Below are 21,606 nucleotides of genomic sequence, written 5' to 3' on the forward strand. Positions count from 1 at the left end.
ATAGGAAGCACCTTCATCACAAGGTTGGCAAAGTTCCAAAGAAAAGGACCTCCAACAACCACCATCCTCTTAGGGCAAGAGGAAAAGGTCAATAGATAAGACCTTGCCCACACTGAATAATTCAAAATCTCCTGGCTTAAATTAAAAATATCGAAATACACCTCCTATTGTTGTGGTTCTGTTCGCTGAGCTGGAAGTTTTTGTTGCAAACGTTTCGTTCCCTGGCTAGGCGACATCATCAGTGCTTGGGAGCCTCCTGCGAAACGCTTCTTTGATGTTTCCTCCGGTGTTTATAGTGGTCTGTCCCTGCCGCTTCCGGTTGTCAGTTTCAGCCGTCCGCTGTAGTGGTTGGTATATTGGGTCCAGGTCGATGTGTTTGTTGATGGAGTTTGTGGATGAATGCCATGCCTCTAGGAATTCCCTGGCTGTTCTCTGTCTGGCTTGCCCTATGATAGTAGTGTTGTCCCAGTCGAATTCATGTTGCTTGTTGTCTGCGTGTGTGGCTACTAAGGATAGCTGGTCGTGTCGTTTCGTGGCTAGTTGATGTTCATGTATGCGGATTGTTAGCTGTCTTCCTGTTTGTCCTATATAGTGTTTAGTGCAGTCCTTGCATGGTATTTTGTACACTACATTCGTCTTGCTCATGTTGGGTATCGGGTCCTTCGTTCTGGTGAGTTGTGGTCTGAGCGTGGCTGTTGGTTTGTGTGCCGTTATGAGTCCTAGGGGTCGCAGTAGTCTGGCAGTCAGTTCTGAGATGCTCCTGATGTATGGTAGTGTGGCTAGTCCTTTTGGTTGTGGTATGTCCTCGTTCCATGGTCTTTCTCTTAGGCATCTGTTGATGAAGTTGCGCGGGTATCCGTTTTTGGCGAATACCTTGTATAGGTGTTCCTCTTCTTCTTTTTGCAGTTCTGGTGTACTGCAGTGTGTTGTGGCCCTTTTGAATAGTGTCCTGATGCAGCTTTGTTTGTGTGTGTTGGGGTGGTTACTTTCATAGTTTAGGACTTGGCAGTGTACAAAATGTAGTGTACAATTTTTCCAAAACCAGTACAAAAGCCAACGATTCCCTGGAACTTGCAACTGGAACACTGTGTGATCAGCATTTTCTTCAGTAATTCAGGTGATGGCAAAACTGTATGTATCACCTATCTGTAGTTGCTCCACAGAGGCAGTGAGTGATGACTGCCAGCTGGAAAGATGGTAAGAGACCCCTTCTTGTAACCTTTTTTCAGGTAGGCCTTTTGCATCTTGTTGCACACAGAGGCCAGTGGTGTGCTTCTTCAGTTCATCAACTACCCTGGTGGTGGTCGCATCTATCAAGAGCTCCTGGTCAATCAAAGACAATGGCAGGGAAGGGCCAGGCTGGGGGTTAGCAGCAACATTGGGGAGGGTCTTTCAGTAGGCACCTATTTTCCAATGCCATATTCCTCAATCAGGCTTTTGGATAAAGGACCCATCCCCTGGGTTCACTTGTTTGCTCCCCAAAATGTAGCAACACAAAGCCTTAAGTCAGCAGTAATTGTCCACTGATGGGCCCCAATTGGCAATAGGCAGGAAAAACCCCCTTAAAGGGAGTACAGTCCAGATGTTGGTGGGGTCCTCTCCTCATTAAATGCACACATCACCAAACTCACAAGGAGGCTCAAGATTCTGTTCAGTGTTTGCTCACCCATAACAATAGGATTGATATGTTTCATAACTTAGTCCAAATTATTTGCTGAGTTTCCGAAATATTAATATCTTATTTGCAAAAGAGCACATGCAAATTCCAATCTTGTAGTGTGGTGGCCGCTTGGCTGATAACTCGCATCTCTGAGCCCAGAGGCTATAACTTCAAGTCCAAATCTAGGAATATAATCACAAGGCACTTCAGCATAAGAACACATTGTGCTTCAGTGGAAGGGATGTCAGAATTCAGAAAATCTGATCAACCGAATTCCAATCTATTTGTTCAGAAGAATAAAAAAAAATATTCCGAAGACACTAAAGAAAAAAAGGTAATCTAAAAAGTTTTTCCTCTCATATTAGCAACTTGAGGGCCCTCGCATCAAAAATCAACAGTTAATTTTACACAAAAGTCAGATTTTAAAAACAACTGAATGTCTATATAGTGCATTGGATCAGAGGAGGGAATGAAAAGTGTCATAAGTACTATCCCTTTCATGCAATTTGTGATTTATTTTATTAAAATTTGATCATTCTCACCAGATGCTCACAATAGAAATTTTCATGACTGGCAGCAAGTTGCTCATTCACAACCTCAAAAATAAGCTTGACCAATTCCTAGTGTAAAGAATTAGTAAGTGAGCACGCCAGCTGTACATTGTGTTCATATTTAGAAGCATGAATAATTATTCTTTTCAGAAAGTCTGTCTACATTTCTCAATACAAATGATGAATTGTGTCTTTGCTCAATGTACAAGTTTTTTTGATCAACTGTATGAAAACAAGAAGGTTTAAGAAGTTAATAATAACTCACATTTCATATGAAAAACATTATTCATTTTCTTTTACAGAATGATCATTTAGCAAAGAGAGAAAAGTTGATTTGGACAAGCAAAACCTGCTCAGTTTGGGAAATTCTTAAATCTTTAAAAAGGAAATCACTACTTACTTAAATTGGAGATGCTGGTGTTGGACTGGGGTAGACAAAATTAAAAATCATACAACACCAGGTTATAGGTTGGACTATAACCTGGTGATGTGTGATTTTTGATTACTTACTTGAAGTTAGTTGTTCATGATGCATCTGAACATACAAAAAAGAAGCAGCAGTACAGGAGGCGATGACTTAGTGGTATTATCATTGGACTGTTAATTTAGAGACCCAGATAATGTTCTGGAGACCCCCAGGTTCGAATTCTGCCACAGCAGATGGAGGAGTTTGAATCCAATAAATCTGGGAATAAGAATCTAATGATTACCATGAAACCATTGCTGATTGTCGGAAAAACCCATCTGGTTCACTGATCCCCTTTAGGTAAGGAAACTGCCTGGTCTGGCTGACATGTGACCCCAGATCCACAGCAATGTGGTTAACACAACTTTCCTCTGGGCAACTAAGGATGGGCAATAAATGCTGGCCTAGTCAGCACTGCCTACATCTTGTGCATGAATAAAAAACACTTGGCCCCTCAAGCATGTTCCACTATTCAGTAAGATCACAGCTGAACAGATTATAACTTCAAATCCACATTTCTACCTACCCCTAGACAACTGTTCACTCTTTTCTAACCATGAATTTATCCAACTTTGCCTTAAAAATATTCAAAGACTTTGCTTCCACCACCTTTTCAGGGAGAGGGTTCCAACAACTCAAGGGCGGCACGGTGCCTCAGTTGTTTAGCACTGCTGCCTCACAGCGCCAGGGACCCTGATTCAATTCCAGCCTCGGGCCACTGTTTGTGTGGAGTTTGCACATTCTCCCCGTGTCTGTGTGGGTTTCCTCCGGATGTTCCGGTTTCTTCCCACAGTCCAAAGATGTGCAGGTTAGGTGAATTGGCCATGCCAAATTGCCCGTAGTGTTAGGTGCAATAGTCAGAGGAATGGGTCTGGATGGGTTGCTCTTCAGAGGGTCGGTGTGGACTTGTTGGGTCGAAGGGCTTGTTTCCACTCTATAGGGAATCTAATCTAATTAACTCACAACCATCTGCAAGAAAATAAATTGCTTATTTTGTTTTAAATGGGTGACCTCTTATTTTTAAACAGTGACCTCAGTTCTAAATTCTCCCACAAAGTGAAATATCCATTCTGCATCTACCCTGTCAAGATGTCTCAGAATCCTGATTCGGAGATGCCGGTGTTGGACTGGGGTGTACAAAGTTAAAAATCACACAACACCAGGTTATAGTCCAACAAGTTTAATTGGAAGCACACTAGCTTTCGGAGCGACGCTCCTTCATCAGGTGATTGTCAATAACTTGGTGGACTATAACTTGGTGTTGTGTGATTTTTAATCTTGGAATCAATAATGGCATGTCTGAATTTTCAAGACAAGGCTGTCCAACCTTTCCTCATAAGACAATCTGCCATTTTTTCTTTCCCCTCTAACTATCCAAACCCCATACACACTCTCTTTAAATACGTGTGTGCCAAACAAACAGTCAGCATATCCACAAAGTCCTGGAACCTGAAGATCCACCACCTAAAGGAGATGGATCCTTCTGTACACTGCGCTAGTCTTCCTATCAAGCCTCAGTTCTTCACCTTTAAAAATCTGCAAAGGACCCAATTTTATGTCCCATAATCCCACATCTGAGACTTCCACAAAGGGCCCAGAAAATCTTGGCTGAAGCGTCACCTTAATTATACAAGCACCATAACTCCAAAAACAAACCTCTTTTGTGAATGGAGACCATTAAGCCCTCATATATGGCCATAGAGGTGTATCCAATTCTGAAAAACATGGTTGCTGAGCCAAACTAAGTGCGCACCAGGCCTGAGAAGTACAAGCACAATGCCTTGCCTCTGTCTGGAATTTCTTGCAAATCCTTGGCACCCATTGGCAAGGTCAAATGGAGGCCACATGCAGAATAGATTGTGTTAAGCAGAAGTTGGCAGCTCATGGCCACAACAATATTTTAGCTGCAGATTTGTGTTAAAATTGAGTTTGTACAGCACAAACTTACTGCACAAATCAATATTTCAAAAACCAGTGTCATCCTGCAGTAAACAACATGGAATTGTTCAACATTCATTGTAGGTGGTGCAGAGTGGATCAGAAAGAATAGGTGGAGACTTCAATGTGGGAAGTAGATCCAGTGAAGTAAATTTTGAGGCAATAATAAAACCTGTGCATATGCTACTGAATTCTAGTAATGGAACCCAAACCTATCAAATTGATTCTCCATTCGTGTAAGTCAGCAGTCCATGCAGAATACGCCGACACATTGTCACTTATGTTTTTATTAAAACTTTATCTGGAATGTTAACTTGGTTCACACTTTCAGCACTGCTTTTCTATTTAACATTGGCAGCATATCTGACTCAGAGACAGAAAATTATAGGTTCAAGCCCCAGTATGGACTTAAACTAAGAATTATCGGTGCTACTTCAGTGCAGTGATGCATTGAGGAAAACTCCTGTCTTTCAAATGCAGTGTTAAATTGAATCCTGGTTTTGTTTGCTCAGGTAGACTTAAAGTATCCTTGAGCCCCATTAGCAAAAGAGATAAGCTTTGTCCCTCGTGTGCTGACCAATATTCTTCCTTCAACCAAAGGCAACAAAATTACTCTGTATGCAAATTCACCACTTAACAATGACTACACTTCAAAAGTAATTGTTATTTGTAAAGCACTTTGGAGGGTGTTCTTTGAGTAAATTGTTATTCTCCAAATTAAAATTAATCTCTGTGGAACTAGCAACACATATTGAAAATATTTATCTTTGATTGCTGCATTGTATAAGTGAAAATTAATAAATATAATGACATAAGAAAAATTGAACTAAAAACAAACACAGTGTAAACTTAATATTTTAGCTTTACCAATTTATTGCGATCACTTGTGTGACAGTTAATGCATTCCATTTTTAAGTTTTCAGACTTGATAAAAGAGTGCAAAAATGTATTAGGAAACATTGTGAAATACTTCAGATCATATTGATTGCCTTCTCTTCATAATACTGCTGCAACAGTATGGAACAATATGTCAAATAGGTATCTCAGTGCAACTGCAGGGTGTTGATGAGATATCAGTTCTGTTTCCCAAAAGTATGCTCATACCATTTCTCAGTTGTAAATAATTCATTGAACAGGATGCTACTTTTTGCTTTACTCAAGTGAGATGTTATGATCAACATTCACCCCATACCTACCAGTACTGAAAACAAACTAACTTATCATTTATTTCACTGTTGGTGGGGCCTTGCTATGCACAAATGGGTTGGTTGTTACCTAAAAAGTGATAACATTGCAAGAATTACTTCATTGTCTATGAAGTGCTCTGGAACATAGTAAGAATACAGGAAATAATGAATAAATATAACTTTGTTTTATTTCTTTTTAAAAAATATAATTTTCAATTCTTTAAATATTATATATGATTTTGTTTTATTACTCAACAAAGAGATTTTGGGTTTGGCCGACTGTGCCTGCATTTATTACCCACTATTAGTTGCGTGAGAAGGTGGTAGTCAGCTGTCTTCTTGAACTGTTGTCGTCTTTTTGATGGCGGTACAATCTCAGTGCTGTTAGGGAGCATGTTACATGATTTTACAAAGTGTAACTAAAGAAACAGGAATATATTTCAGAAAACAACTTGTAGGTGTTGGTGTTTCTATGTTCCCATGGGGAGCTAATGGCCTCGTGGTATTATGGAGAAAGTGAGGTCTGCAGATGCTGGAGATCAGAGCTGAAAATGTGTTGCTGGAGAAGCGCAGCAGGTTAGGCAGCATCCAGGGAACAGGAGAATCGACGTTTCGGGCATAAGCCTGAAGAAGGGCTTATGCCCAAAACGTCGATTCTCCTGTTCCCTGAATGCTGCCTGACTTGCTGCGCTTCTCCAGCAACACATTTTCACCTCGTGGTATTATCACTAGGATACAAGAACTCAGCTAATGTTTTGGAAATCCAGGTTCAAATCCTGCCATTGTAGATAAATTTGAATTTAATTTTAAAAATCTTGAATAAAGAATCTACAATTGTTGGGGGAGAAACTCATCTGACTCATGAATGCCCTTCAGGGAAGGAACTTGGCATTTAGCCGACAGTGTGGAAAATTGCCCAGGTATGTCCTGAATGCAAAAAGCAAGATAAATCCAGCCTAGCAAATTACCAACCTATCAGTTTACTCTTGATCATCTTGTCCTTCTAGGTGGTAGGGGTTGTACATTTGAAAGGTGCCATCTAAGGAGCCTTGGCGAATCTCTGCAGTAGATAGGAAAGAATGGATGTTTGTGCCAATCAAGTGGACTCCTTTGTTCCATCGTTATTCCATCATACTCCTGACTTGTGCCACTTAGATGGTGGACATTCTTTCAGGAGTCAGGAGGTGAGTTACTCACTGCAGGTATACCAGTCTCTGACTTGCTCTTGTTGCCACAGTCTTTATATAGCTAGTCCAGTTCAGTTTCTGGTCAATGGTAACCCCAGATGTTTACAGTGGGGAATTTAGCAATGGTAATGCCATTGAATGACAAAGGGCAATTGTTAGATTCTCCCTTGGAGATGGTAAATACCTGGCACTTGAATAGTCTGAATGTAGTTTGTCATCTGTCAACTCAAGCCTGGATGGAAAGTGCCTTAACAGTGCTATCAAGCAGCACCTCCTCAGTGATGCCCAGTTTGGATTCTGCCAGTTTAGCCCATTATGGCCTTGGTTCAAACATGGATAAAAGAGCTGAATTCCATAGATAAAGTGAGAGTGACAGCCCTTGTTATTAAGGTTGCATCTGACTGAGTATGGTATCAAGGGGCTCTGGCAAAACTGGAATCAATGGGTATGAGGGGGCAAACGTCCTGCTGGTTGGAGTCATTCCTGACACATAGGAAGATGGTTATCGTTGTTGGAGGTCAGTCATCTCAGCTCCAGGGCATCTTTGGAAGTGTTCCTCAGGTTAGTACTCTAGGCACAAACATTTTCAGCTGCTTAATCAATGACCTACCCTCCACATTTGCTGATGTTCAGCATCATTTGCAGATCGGAGGAGAAGGTGAGGACCGCAGAGTCAGAGTCGAGAATGTGGCGCTAGAAAAGCACAGCAGGTCAGGCAGCATCCAAGGAGCATGAGAATCGATGTTTCGGGCATAGGCTTATGTCTGAAACATCGATTCTCCTGCTCCTCGGATGCCTGTGCTTTTCCAGCACCACACTCTCAACACCATTTGCAGATCCTCAGAAACTGAAGCAGTCCAGGTTCAAATGCAACAAGATCTGGACAACACCCAGGCTTGGACTGGACTGACAAGTGGAAAAAAACATTGACGTTACTTAGAGGCCAAGCAAAGACTATCATTATCATAAGACAATCTAACCACATCCCCTTGCCATTCAATGGTGTTAGCATCACTGAATCCCCAACAATCAGTATCCTTGATGTTACTATTGACCAGAAACTGAACTGGACTCATCACATAAGCACAGTGGCTACATGAGCAGAACAGAGGCTAGGAATGTGGTGAGTAACTCACCTCTGACTCCTGTAAACATCTTTGGGTTACCATTGACCAGAAACTGAACTGGACTAACCATATAAATACTGTGGCAATAAGATCAGGTCAGAGATTGGTATACCTGCAGTGAGTAACTCACCTCCTGACTCCTTAAAGAATGTCCACCATCTATGTGGCAGAAGTCAGGAGTATGAAGGAATATTCATCTACAAGGCACATCAGGAATGTGGTGGAATGCTCCCCACTTGTCTGGATCGGAGAAGCTCCAATGATACTCAAGAAGCTTGACCAATCCAGGACAAAGCAGCCCACTTGAAAGGCACCACAGCCACAAACATCCACTCCATCCACCACCAACACACAGTAGCAACAGTGTGTACTAGCTTTTAGATGCAATGCAGAAATTCAGCAAAGATCCTCAGACCTCCAAACCCATGACTACTTCCATGTAGAAAGACATTGGCAGCAGATATATTGGAACACACCCACCTCCAAGCCACTCACCATACTGACTTGGAAACATATTTCCATTCCTTCATTGTCATTGGTTCAAAAGCCTATGGGCATTGTGAGTCAACTCACACTCATGGATGGCAGCGGTTCAAGAATTTAGCTCACCACCAGCTTCTCAAGGGCAATTAGGGACAGGCAATAAGTACAGCCCAGCCAGCAATGCCACATTCCATGAATGAATAAATGTATCTGCTGCCCTGTCCTTCTAGATGGAAATGGTTGTATATTTGAAAGGTGCCATCTAAGGAGCCTTGGCGAATCTCTGCAGTAGATACGAGAAAATGGATGTTTGTGCCAATCAAGTGGGCTCCTTTGTTCAGTCATTATTCCATCACCGTTTAAAAGACTCACTTCAGGCGTCGGGGCCTCCATTTGCCGAGAGGTGCGAGGGAGGAGCGAATGACTTCTGGGAAGGTTTTTAAGTGGGTGAGATCACAACTGACTCACATTTAGCATAGCCTTGGAAAGTGAAAGGAGCAATTACCAAGGGAAAATATTCAATTGGAGAAAAAGAAATTATGACGCTATCAGACAGGAGTTGGGAAGTATACACTGGGAGCAGTTGTTCCACAGAAAGGGCACAGCAGACATGTGGAGACTATTTAAGGAGCAGTTGTTGCTAGTGATGCACAAATTTGTTCCTCTGAGGCAGGTAAGAAGAGGTAAGATTAAGGAACCTTGGATGACGAGAACAGAGAACTTCTCGTCAAGAGGAAGAAGGCAGCGTATGTAAGGTGGAGGAAGCAAGGATCTAGCATAGCCTTAGAGGATTACAGGCTTGCTAGAAAGGAGCTCAGAAATGGACTGAGGAGATCCAGAAGGGGGCACAAAAAATGCTTGGCAAGAAGGATTAGGGAGAACCCAAAGGCGTTTTACTCAAACGTGAGGAATAAGAGAATGATCCAGGAGAAGGTAGGGCTGATCAGGGATAGCGGAGGGAACTTGTGCGTGGAGTCTGAGCAGATAGGGGAAGCCCTAAATGAGTTTTTTGCTTTGGTTTTCACCAAGGAAAGGGAACTTGTTATAAATGAAAACTTAGAGGAGCTGGGATACAGTCTTGACCAGATCAAGATTGATGAAGTTGATGTGCTAGAAATTTTGGAAAACATTAAGATTGATAAGTACCCAGGACCAGACCAGATTTATTCTAGGCTGCTCCAGGAAGTGAGAAAGGAGGTTGCTAAGCCGCTGGCGAGGATATTTGCCTCCTCACTGTCCACGGGAGTCGTACCGGAGGATTGGAAGGAGGCGAATGTTGTTCCTCTTTTCAAGAAGGGTAATAGGGAAATGCCTGGCCATTACAGAACAGTCAGTCTTACGTCTGTGGTCAGCAAAGTTTTGGAAAGAACTCTGAGGGATAGGATTTATGACTATTTGGCAAAGCATAGTGTGATTGTCAGCATGGCTTTGTGAGGGGCAGGTCATGCCTCACAAATCTTATTGAGTTCTTTGAGGAGGTGTCAAGACAGGTCAACGACGGTCGAGCAGTGGATGTGGTGTATATGGATTTCAGCAAGGCATTTAATAGGATTCCCCATGGCAGACTCATTCATAAAGTCAGGAAGTATGGGATACAGGGAGACTTGGCTATCTGGATTCAGAATTGGTTGGCTGACAGAAGACAGAGAGTAATTGTAGATGGAACGTATTCTGCCTGGACGATAGTGTTGAGTGTGGTCCTGCAGGGCTCTGTACTTGGGCTTCTGCTCTTTGTAGTTTTTATAAATGACTTGGATGAGGAGGTTGAGGGGTGGGTTAGTAAATTTGCAGATGACACAAAGGTTGGAGGTGTTGTCAATTGTTTAGAGGGCTACTGCAGGCTGCAGTGCGATATAGACAGAATGCACAGCTGGACTGAGAAATGGCAGATGGAGTTCAACATGGATAAATGTAAAGTTTTGCATTTTGGAAGGTTGAACTTGAATGCTGAATATAGGATTAAAGACAGGATTCTTGGCAGTGTGGAGGAACAGAGGGATCTGGGTGTGCAAGTACATAGATCCCTCAAAGTTGCCACCCAAGTGGATAGGGTTGTTAAGAAAGCATATGGTGTTTTGGCTTTCATCAACAGGGGGATAGAGTTTAAGAGCCAAGAGGTTTTGCTGCAGCTCTACAAGTTCATTGTGAGGCCACACTTGGAATATTGTGTCCGGTTCTGGTCGCCCTACTATAGGAAAGATACAGAGGCTTTGGAGAGTGTGCAAAGAAGGTTTACCAGGATGCTGCCTAGACTGGAGGGCTTGCCTTATGAAGAAAGGTTGAATAGGCTCGGACTTTTCTCTCTGGAGAGAAGGAGGAAGAGAGGAGAACTGATAGAGGTGTACAAAATAATGAGGGGAATAGATAGAGTCAATAGCCAGAGACTTTTCCACAGGGCAGGATTGACTGGTATGAGAAGTCATAGTTTGAAGATATTAGGAGGAAGATATAAAGGAGATGTCAAAGGTAGGTTTTTTACACAGAGACTTGTGAATGCATGGAATGTGTTACCAGCGGTGGTGGTGGAAGCAGAGTCATTGGGAACATTTAAACAACTGCTGGACATGCACATGGATAGCAGTGAGTTCAGGGGTGCGTAGATTGTTACTATAATTTACATTAGGATTAAATCTCGGCACAACATCGTGGGCCAAAGGGCCTGTTCTGTGCTGTACGTTTCTATGTTCTATGTTCTACACTCCTGACTTGTGCCACATAAATGGTGCATGTTCTTTGAGGAGTCAGGAGGTGAGTTACTCACTGCAGGTATACCTGTCTCTGTCCTGCTCTTATTGCCACAGTATTTATATGGTTAGTCCAGTTCAGTTTCTGGTCAATGGTAACCCAAAGATATTTACAGTGGGGAATTTAACGATGGCAATTCCACTGAATGTCAAAGAGCAATGGTTAGATTCTCCCTTACTGGGGTTGGTAAATACCTGGCATTTCAATGGTCTGAATATAACTTGTCATCTGTCAACTCAAGTCTGTATATTATCCAGGTCTTTGTGCATTTGGATATGGACTACTTCAGTATATGAGAAGTTGTAAATGTTGCTGAATATTGCACAATCAGCAGTAGACATCCTCACATGTGAACTTTACATGGAGGGAAGATCATTAACAAAGTTGCTAAAGATGTTTGGACCAAGCACAATTAGGACCCTTGCAAGGATGTCCTCAAGCTGAAATGGCTGTTTTCCAATAACGTCAACACCTTTACTCTGTACTTGGTATGACTTTAACCTGCACAGAATTTACCCTTGATCTTCACTGACGCTAAAATACAAGCAGAAGGTGCTCGAGAAACTCAGAAAATCTGGCAACATCTGTAGAGAGAAAAATAATGTCAAGTCTGACGAACGGTAATTGGATTTGAACTGTTAACTCTGCTTCTCTCTCTACAGATGCTGCCAGACCTGCTGAGTTTCTCCAGCATCCACTGTACTTTCTTTAAGTTGCATTGACTATAACTTTGTTCGGAATTCTCAATGTTACACTTGGTCAAAAGTGACCTTGTTTTCTAGGATGGTCACTCTCATCTCTACCGCTCAGCACTTTTGGAAAAGTATAATTTACTAAAGCTATTTAGATTATTTTAAACTACAGATATGAAGATCCTTCATACTTGAGTGAAATGTATGGTTTAAGAATATCAAAGTATTGAATCTCATGTAAAATGGTGAATTCCATACATCAAACCTATCATCAATGATACTGGTTAAACAGCAATTTAGCTGTATTAGATGTGTGAAAGGAGCTTTCTTACTATGCATTATGATTTGCAGATTTCCCAATAAAACCTTTATGTTTCTTAACATTGACTTCAGGAGAATGATCCAAACAGCTTTTTTTAATTGCTTACTTTTGAAGAAGCCCTCTTCGCCCCCTCCAAAATGCCATCTACAAAAAGGGACAACTTTTCTTTTTAACCTTGCTTCCTATAACTATTTTATAAAAGAAAGAGAAAACCATTTCCTTACAGATAAACTGCTCTAAAAAGGAAAATAGATGTGAGAATCTTTATATTTTGTTAGCAGAAGCTTGCACATGAAGTATTCCAATTAGCATTAACTTACTGCAAACGGTAGTTGATTTAGAAAAAAACACCCTGCACTATCTGATTAAAACTTCATAGAAATTCCATTATTGTCAAAGAGAGGATCCAGCACTTGAAGACTTATGCTAGCTGCAGCCTATTAAGACTGCTGCACTGCAATTCCAAATAAAGATGAGATTCAAGTCCAATTAGTATTTTTAGTTGCATTAATGAATAAGGATTACTACATGAAAATGTCAGTGCGACAAATCTACATTTAATGTTATTCAAAACACAGGCCATAATTGAGCAGAAAGAAACCTCTAGAAGTGACAAAAGGATACTTAATGCTAACAAGATGTTATCTGCTTCTGGATCAGAAAAAAAGTGTCCTGCCACAAAGGCCCTTTAGTTTCAATATCAGTAGTATGATACCATGAGCTGAAAGATAAGGCTAAATTTCTTTAGGCATTTTACCCTCCACACCTTAATCTTAATAGCTGGCTCAGAATTTTTAAAAAAATATCTTTTATGCTATTTCACAACATGGTAAAGGATTATGATTTCCACACACACATAGCCTATCTCAATGAAATCTTAGCTGAAGTGACATTTCACTATTTAATAAGGTTAACTGAGTATCCTATCACATACTTCAAATAAATTTGTAAAATACAGTAAGAATTTTGTCACCTAGGTCATAGGCTCTGAAGAAGCATTAACAATTCTCAATGACGAGAAGCATTTCTTTTGATGTGTTGGATAGTTATGAATATTTCAATTTTAATTTATTAATTTACCAAAAATCAAGGGCAAAAAACAAAGTTTTATACCTAATAAACTCATTGAAAAGCAAACTTTTTCTGGTTCAATGGCTCATTATTAGTTTCAATGACAGGATTTCACCTTACAGTTTAGACAAAATAAAATTCTCTATTCACCATAATGAATGCCAAGCAATTTTAGAAAAATATATTTTATAAATTAATATCTCATGTGCTAATGGTCAGGCTTTAAAATGCCACAGCGAAGTGGACTAAGGAACTAATATTGCCATTCTCCACCACTACAATTGATTTAATTAAGTATCTGTCCAATAATTCAATGCCATTTGATGTTAATCTTACAGTATGATGTACAGTGACAAATGAGTAAGAATAATATAATTATTTGCAGTTCCTCAGGTACTGAAGAAATCCATACCGTTATGCAGCAAGACCTCAGACAACATCCACGATTGGGTTGATGAGTGGCAAATAAAATTTGTGCCATGCAGGTGCCTGGCAATCTCCACAAAGAGAGAATCTAACCCATCTTCCCTTGATGGTCATTGGCATTAACATCACTGAATTCCCCCATTATCATGAATTACCTTTGATCAGAAACTGAAACATCCCAAAATTGTAAATATTGTGGCAAGAGCAGGTCAGAGGCTACAAATTCTGTGGCAATTCTGTTAGCTCCTATTTCTTCAAAGCCTGTCCATCGCCTGCAAGGTACAAGTCAGGAGTATGATGAAACTTGCCTGGATGAGTGCAGCTCCAACAACATTCAAGGAGTTTGACACCATCCAGGACAAAGTAGTCTGTTCAACTGACACACAATGCAAGAAGCATTTACCATCTACAAGATGCATTGCATTAACTCACCAAGGTTCCTTCATCCAAACCTTCCAAACTCATGGCTTCCACCACTTAGAAGGTCAAAGACAACAGATATAATGTGAACAACACAAATACCCTCCAAGTTCCCATCTGAGCAAAACATCATCCTGACTGGGGCTAAGTCACTGGGTCAAAATCCTGAAGCTCCCTTCCTGACAGTATTATGAGTGTCCCTACATTCCAACGACCGCAATGGTTCAAGGAGGCAGCTTCTCCTGGAGAAATAGGGATAGGCGATACATGCTGGCCTAGCCAGTGATGTCCAAATTTCATGAATGAACTAAAACATGTAGCAATTTGAAAATGTTAAGGTTTAGGATACATTGAATTCTCCAATGTGCAAAAGGTACTAAAAATATTTGTAATATTTCCATGTTGACACATTGACAAAGTGTCAAAGCCATTGTTTACAATATATACATTTAGGTAGCTATAAAATGTTCACACATCTACCAGCAATTCTTTTTGAAAAATCAATTACTTTTTTATTGCTTATGCTTGGAGTCATCTAAGTAAAAATGTATGAGGGACAATTTACTTCAGACACCCATGTCCAATCACACCAATATTAATTTGCAATGGCTTCTCTGGCATCTGCATCATTATCTATGGTGCCCTCAAGAATTCATTCCTGCTACAACACCACAACTCCCTGTCCCCTTCCCCACACCCTCCCCCACGTCCCCCTCCTCCCCCAGCCACCACTTTTTTTTTGTATACAACATTATCCAAACACATTGTGTTAATTTTCAGATGTGCACTGATGGAACTCACCTTGACATCATCCCATCTCTTGATTCCCTCACTCTTGCTCAAGTATCAGAACTATCAAAGAATCAAAAAGAAGACAAATTTCCTCCTAATAAATACTGGCAAGACTGAAGGCACCTCTTTCAATTCCCACTCCAAACGTCTGACTCCATTGCTCTCCCTGGGAATAGTTTGGGATTAAGCTGGCCAGTTTATTTTCAACTGCATGGCACCTTGATCAGATGGACCAATGGACCAAGGAGTGGCAGATGGAGTTTAATTTAGATAAATGTGAGGTGTTGCATTTTAGAAAGGCAAACCAGGGTAGGACTTATACACTTAATGGTAGGGTCCTGGGGGGTGTTGCCAAACAAAAGGACCTAGGGGTGCAGATGCATAGTTCTTTGAGAGTGGAGCCGTAGGTAGGCAGGGTAATGAAGAAGGCATTTGGCACACTTGCTTTCATTGGTCAGTGCATTGAGTAAAGGAGTTGAGATGTCATGTTGCAGCTGTACAGGATATTAATTAGGCCACTTTTAGATTACTGAAGATAAGTATGGTCTCCTTGTTACAGGAAAAATGTTGTTAAAATTGAAAAGGTTCATAAAAGATTTACAAAGGTGTTGCAGGGTTTGGAGGGTTTGAGCCACAGGGAGAGGCTGAATAGGCTGAGGCTTTTCTCCCTGGAGCTGAGGGGTGACCTAGTAGAGGTTTATAAAATCATGAGGGGCACGGATAGGGTGAATAGCCAAGGTCTTTTTCCTAGAGTATGGGAGTCCAAAACTATGGGATGTAGGTTTAAGGTGAGAGGGGAAAGATTTAAAAGAGACCTGAGGGTTTTCACGCATAAATCATTTTTAGACTATAGATGGGGAATGTATGTATTGGGGAATTGAACATATGTCCATTTTGAACATCTTATGACAATATTGCAGAGAGATTGAGTGTATAAACAAAACAAAGACGCTGGAGATCTGAAACTTAGCTGAGTACATTTAAAACCACATGATAAGACGGTCAAAATAGGTAAAACAAGAGTAATCTTCAGAGTGGAATCTAATCTGTGAGTTCACATTACTTAAAACATAATGATATCACCTGAATCTGTCAACTAGATTACTTCCAGGTATTAATACAACTACCAAGCAACACCTGACAATTTTACTGGAACATGGGAAATTATGGTTCAAAGTCCAAATCACAAATGTTGTTGTGTCATAGCTGGCATGGAGCTATATTAAATTCACAATAACAACCATTCATTTCAATGTTTTGTAAATATTATCTGCACATAGCCTGCTATCTCACAGTTGCTGGTGAACATGATGTCTACCAATGCTTTGTTCGTTATCAAGAAACATTACTCATTTTGCAACCTCATCATAATTGTTTTTAACTCCTTAACTGCGCTGTAAATTAAAGGCTCATGATTTTTCTTCACACAACACACAGGAAATATCAGTCAGACAGCACCTGCTTTATTTTAAATTGTAAGTAGTTAAGTAGGCAACCCCGTTAAGTATGCAACCCCAGAAGCCTATATAACATATAATTCCTTAAAATAAGATGGGAAGGAAACAGCAACACCTTCCCACAGCATTGTAATTGCACTGGTCAAAGTGACAAACGATACCCTATAAACCAAGACAATGGATCTGTTTCTCCATTCAACTTCTTTATTTTACTTTGCCACTTTTGATAACACTGACCATTCTATCCTTTTATTTCCTGTGGTCTCTGTAGCACTAGGTTCTCCTGGTTTTACACATGTCTATTACAATGCATACACAGAATTACCTCCAAACTATTTGTCCCTTGTTTTCAGTCACTTCCAAAGTACTTCCATAATGCTATATGTGCCTGTCTCTCTTCATTTACATGCTACCTTTTTGTGATATCTGAGGAAGATAGAATGCTCAATTTTATCACTGGTTCAGCTCCCACAGGTAGGCTCATGACATCAGCATTGCCTTTTCTAACTCTCTGATATTTAGACCTGGGTGAACTAAAATGTTCCCCTGACTAACGGTGTTAGAGCTAAAGTCAGTCGCTTTCACTAGCCTAGATTCCATCAATGAGGAGAAAGTGAGGTCTGCAGATGCTGGAGATCAGAGCCGGAGATGTGTTGCTGGAAAAGCGCAGCAGGTCAGGCAGCATCCAGGGAACAGGAGAATCGACGTTTCGGGCATAAGCCCTTCCTGAAGAAGGGCTTATGCCCGAAGAAGGGCTTATGCCCGAAACGTCGATTCTCCTGTTCCCTGGATGCTGCCTGACCTGCTGCGCTTTTCCAGCAACACATCTCCGGCTCTAGATTCCATCAATCTCCACAGCTGCACATTCAAGACAAGTCAACCATTGCAGAGCTTTGGGATACTGTTGAATCCAAACTAAACTTTTACCCATGGCTCACTCCATTACAAAGATAGAGTCTCTCCAAGACATGTTTTCAACTTTTAAACTATTACCAGCTCAACTTTAGTCTCTATCTTCGTCACCCTTAGGTTCAGTCCAGCTAGACTCCCATAAGTTACAACTTATTGAATGTGTCAGAGTTGGTTTCCTCCCATTAACTCAACTTGAAGATATACTTCAATTTTGGTCCAAACTCTACAGATATCTTTAGGCTCCAAATGATGGTCATAGCCCATGGAAATCTGCATCAAGCAATATGCTTCCAGGTGACTATAAATAAAAATGTACTTCACAGTGATCATCTAGAGTTAGATTAGCTTTGAGTGTGTGCAATGTATTTTTGCTGAATCTGTCATTATTCTGTAAGTTGTACACTGCAATATTTTCAAATAATGAGCAGGGGATGAATTATTTCTTGGATGCAGAGTGAAAATTCAATATGTCACTTAAGTTATCATTTGTTACACTGAAGCAAGTGCAGTTTCCATTAGCCGACAGGTCATGAAGTCTAAGAGGCTATTTTCCCACAGAGTTTATTTTAATCTGATGCATATTGTGAAACCTCCCAATCATCTGAGACAACTCCAAGTTCAGTTATTATGTGAAGTATCCAAGTACATCAATGCCATAATAGTACAGAATGAATTTTTAGCATGATGCATTGATGCTGGTTTGGGATTTACAGCATCATACTTGTGTGCAGCTCAGTTTTCACTCTTTGACCTTGCATGATTGCCAAACACTGTTATGTTCCCAATTATATTCACTGAAAACAGATCTATTTTCCAATACACATGTGTAATGGTCACAGAATAGAATCATAGAAGTTTCACAGCACAGAGGGAGGCTAATTTAACTCATTTGTGCCTATTCCAGCTCTTTCCATTTAAAAAAAGACAGTTCCACTTCCAGTCTTTTTCCACAGTACTAATTGTTTTTGTTTCCATTCCTTGTATAATTCTCTTCTAAAAGCCACAATGAATCTGCCTATACCATGATGATCTGCATTGCAGATTGTAGAAAAAAGGATTTCTTTATGTCACCTTTCCTAGAAATTTATATCTGTGTCTTCTGGTTTTCTAATGTTCTTAGAATGGGAACAATTTAGCCCCATCTACTCTGCTTCATTGTTTGTGTCCTATATCAAAAGTGCTTTCATGCACAACTGAATGGTTTGTTTTCCCACCACCAAATCAACCATGTTGCTTTAAACTTTTATCCGCCACCACTAAATCACTGCATTTCCAATTTACCTGCAAATACAATCAGGGGCATTGCAAAAAGCACCAAAGGTGAGGAACAGTGCGGAGAGAGGGAATTAAATCAAAATGGAATTTGATGGGAGCCCCAATTACTCATTCTCAATCTCTCTGATTTTAAATACCTTAATCGATTATCTTGTCAATCTTCCATTTTTTAGGGTAATTAGCCTTAACTTCTCTGATCTATCCATGTGGCAGAAGTCCTGCAACCTTGGAATAATTCTCATTTGTTTTTCTGTCATCCCTGAAGCTTTTATATCGTTCTTAATTTTACAAGTTTACACTTTTACTAAAGTATACATTAAGATAGAAATTGCTGTCAGCTATATAACTGTACCAAATTCCACAATTTGGGATATTAATAATGGCATTACTCCAATAAAATGTGTTGTCTTTATTCAAACAGCAGGGAAAAGAATGCCAAATGTAATTTCTACCAATTAGATTTATACAGGAATGTTATAATCTGCAAGGTGTCAAGCAGAAGGTATGTATAGCAAATATTCAGAGCATGTTAATGTACTTTACTTGATCAAGGTTGAGCGAGTGGAGGATTCAGAGTGGGAGCTGGAGCAGAGTGGCTGAGTTAAATCCATATTGCTTTCATAGCAGGTCACACTCACTAAAAAGAAAAAGGGCACGAGTGTCAAGTGGAATTTACATCTGTGAGATGCAAATAAATTCTGGTGCAGAAACCCTATGACTAAATGCTCCTTTCTCAAGCAACAACCAATATTATTTGATATGTGCAATCACATATTTCATTTTATCTAAGAATTCAAATCTGTTGGGATCTCATTAATAAATATGTTACATGATGCAAAAGCTCACAATAGCAGGAAAATAAGCTGGTACCAGACCCAGCAGGTATTGTGTGAGAACAATACACAACATTCATTGTAAAACAATTTGAGAAATGGAAAATTCTCAATTTCATAAGGTAGGGCTTTCTGTAGAACAATACCACCTGCATTTCATCTTGTTTCTTATTTCAGAGGAGACAGGGAAATGAAAGTCAAAGTGTTTATATTGCACAGACACATAATCAAGACTCATAACCATTTTAAAGTTAATTGTGGTCAACTTTATAAAAATAATTCATTTCCTTAATGACATGCCAATTCAAGCAGTTTGACCAATTTAAGAATAGGCTTCTTTATTGTTCAAGAGAGCAGAAAAGTCAAAACATGTTCATTCTGTAACTCATGGTCTATTACCTCTACAGGCAGCTAAATTTAAACAGTCATTTGAAAGGAGCATGATATAAAAAGAATATATTTTTGTAAGACCATAACAGCAGACATCAAACAAAGTGTATTTCCCTCATTCAGTTTATCAAATGTTTTAATGCTCAACCTATACCCTGACTCTTACTGTTACATATCATTGAAATCTTTGCTGGAAATTGTTACAACTTGCACCTACAAAATAATAAAACATTCTAAGGCTATTTACAGGACTACTTTAAAATAAAATCTGACATTGAGTCACACTAGAAAATATTACAACAGTAGATCAAACAGGTAGCTCTTAAGGACTACCTTCAAGGAAGAGATAGGGAGGTAGAGAAATTTAAGGAGGCAGCTTCTGAACTTAGGGCTAGGTAACTGAAAGCATGCCAACAAAGTAGGACTGATTAAAACAGGGAAGATGGAACAGGCCAGATTTGCATGGATCCTGCAGAGTTGTAGGGCTGAAGGAGGTTAAAGAGACAGAGAGAAACTGTACTAAGAAGTCATAGAGTCATACAGCACAGAAACAGACCCTTTGGTCCATGCCGACATTATCCCAAACTAAACTGGTCCCTGCGTTTGGCAAATCCCTCCAAATACCTCTTATTCATGCACTTATCTAAATGTCTTTTCAACTTCATAACTATACCCACATCCACCACTTCCTCTGGAAGTTCATTCCACACACAAACCACTCTTTGTGTAAAAAAAAGTTGTTCCTCATGTCTTTTTAAAATCTTACTCCTCTCACCTTAACAATATGCCCCCTAGTCTTGACAATCCCCACCCTAGGAAAAAGGCACTTATCATTCTCCTTATTTCTACCCCTCATTTTACAAATCTCAGTATGGTCACCTCTCAACCTCCTACACTCCAATGAGAAAAGTCCCAGCCTATCCAGCCTCTCCTTATAACTCTCATTATAAGTCATTTGAAAGCAAGGAAGGGAATGTTAAATCAGGGCTGTATAGCCATCCTACAAAAGAAAGGTTCCACAAACGTTTCAAGGAAGAAAAGCATTTTAACAGAGAGTATGTGGGTGATTTTTATAACCCTTCTGAAGAATTTGCATTTGTTCACCATACTACACCAGGCCAGCTGAGGAGAACATCTAAAAAAAAGTTCAATTTATCAATAACTTTATTTGCATGGACATAGATGCATATCATTAGGAATGCAGCACAACTTTGTAACTTTTTGGACTGTCAGAAACATCAGCCTCTTGGGAGAGAAATAATATACAAGTATGTTGTGTCTCATGGTGTAGTCAGCATGTCAGATTATCTTTAAGAGACATGTTTATGATTTCATCACTGTAAGGCAGCATGTGACCCAAGGGTATAAAGATTTCACATTTCATCTTACTCTACGATCACCTGAAGCATGGCACTCTATGGCAGGTTGCTGTTCTGCTATAAGCTAATAGCTTAACACTGGACTAGACAATAAAGTCTGTGAAGAATACCATGTTTTTACATAATAGCTAGCTATAATCAATGTTTTAATATCACAGTGTCAATGCTCAAAGATAGCAGAAGGATGTGCAAAATGGGAAAACTCATACTTGAAGATTATAACTTGGAAGGTTCCCCAAAACTCTGACTATAATGGATTCCTTTATCGGTGTGATGAAATAATTGTAGCATGT

The 21,606-nt window shown here is 40.0% G+C and overlaps 1 protein-coding gene across 4 annotated transcripts in view; it reads right to left on the reverse strand.

Annotated features, from left to right (window-relative positions):
- slc33a2 (solute carrier family 33 member 2) overlaps nucleotides 1-21,606 on the reverse strand; it is a 160,972-nt gene that overhangs the window by 14,585 nt on the left and 124,781 nt on the right. The window contains exon 7 of one of the 4 annotated variants that reach the window (XM_087997940.1): nucleotides 19,249-19,348. The exons of the other annotated variants lie outside the window; for them this stretch is intronic. Within the exon in view, the coding sequence (XP_087854066.1) occupies nucleotides 19,346-19,348 (3 nt within the window). The 3' untranslated portion in view covers nucleotides 19,249-19,345. Of the gene's footprint in view, nucleotides 1-19,248; nucleotides 19,349-21,606 lie in introns of those variants that run through there. 4 annotated transcript variants of the gene reach the window in all.

Source organism: Chiloscyllium plagiosum, unplaced genomic scaffold (genome assembly GCF_037043375.1).
Source record: "Chiloscyllium plagiosum isolate Xiang-an unplaced genomic scaffold, Cpla_swu_hap1 HiC_scaffold_2, whole genome shotgun sequence".
NCBI lineage: Eukaryota > Metazoa > Chordata > Chondrichthyes > Orectolobiformes > Hemiscylliidae > Chiloscyllium > Chiloscyllium plagiosum.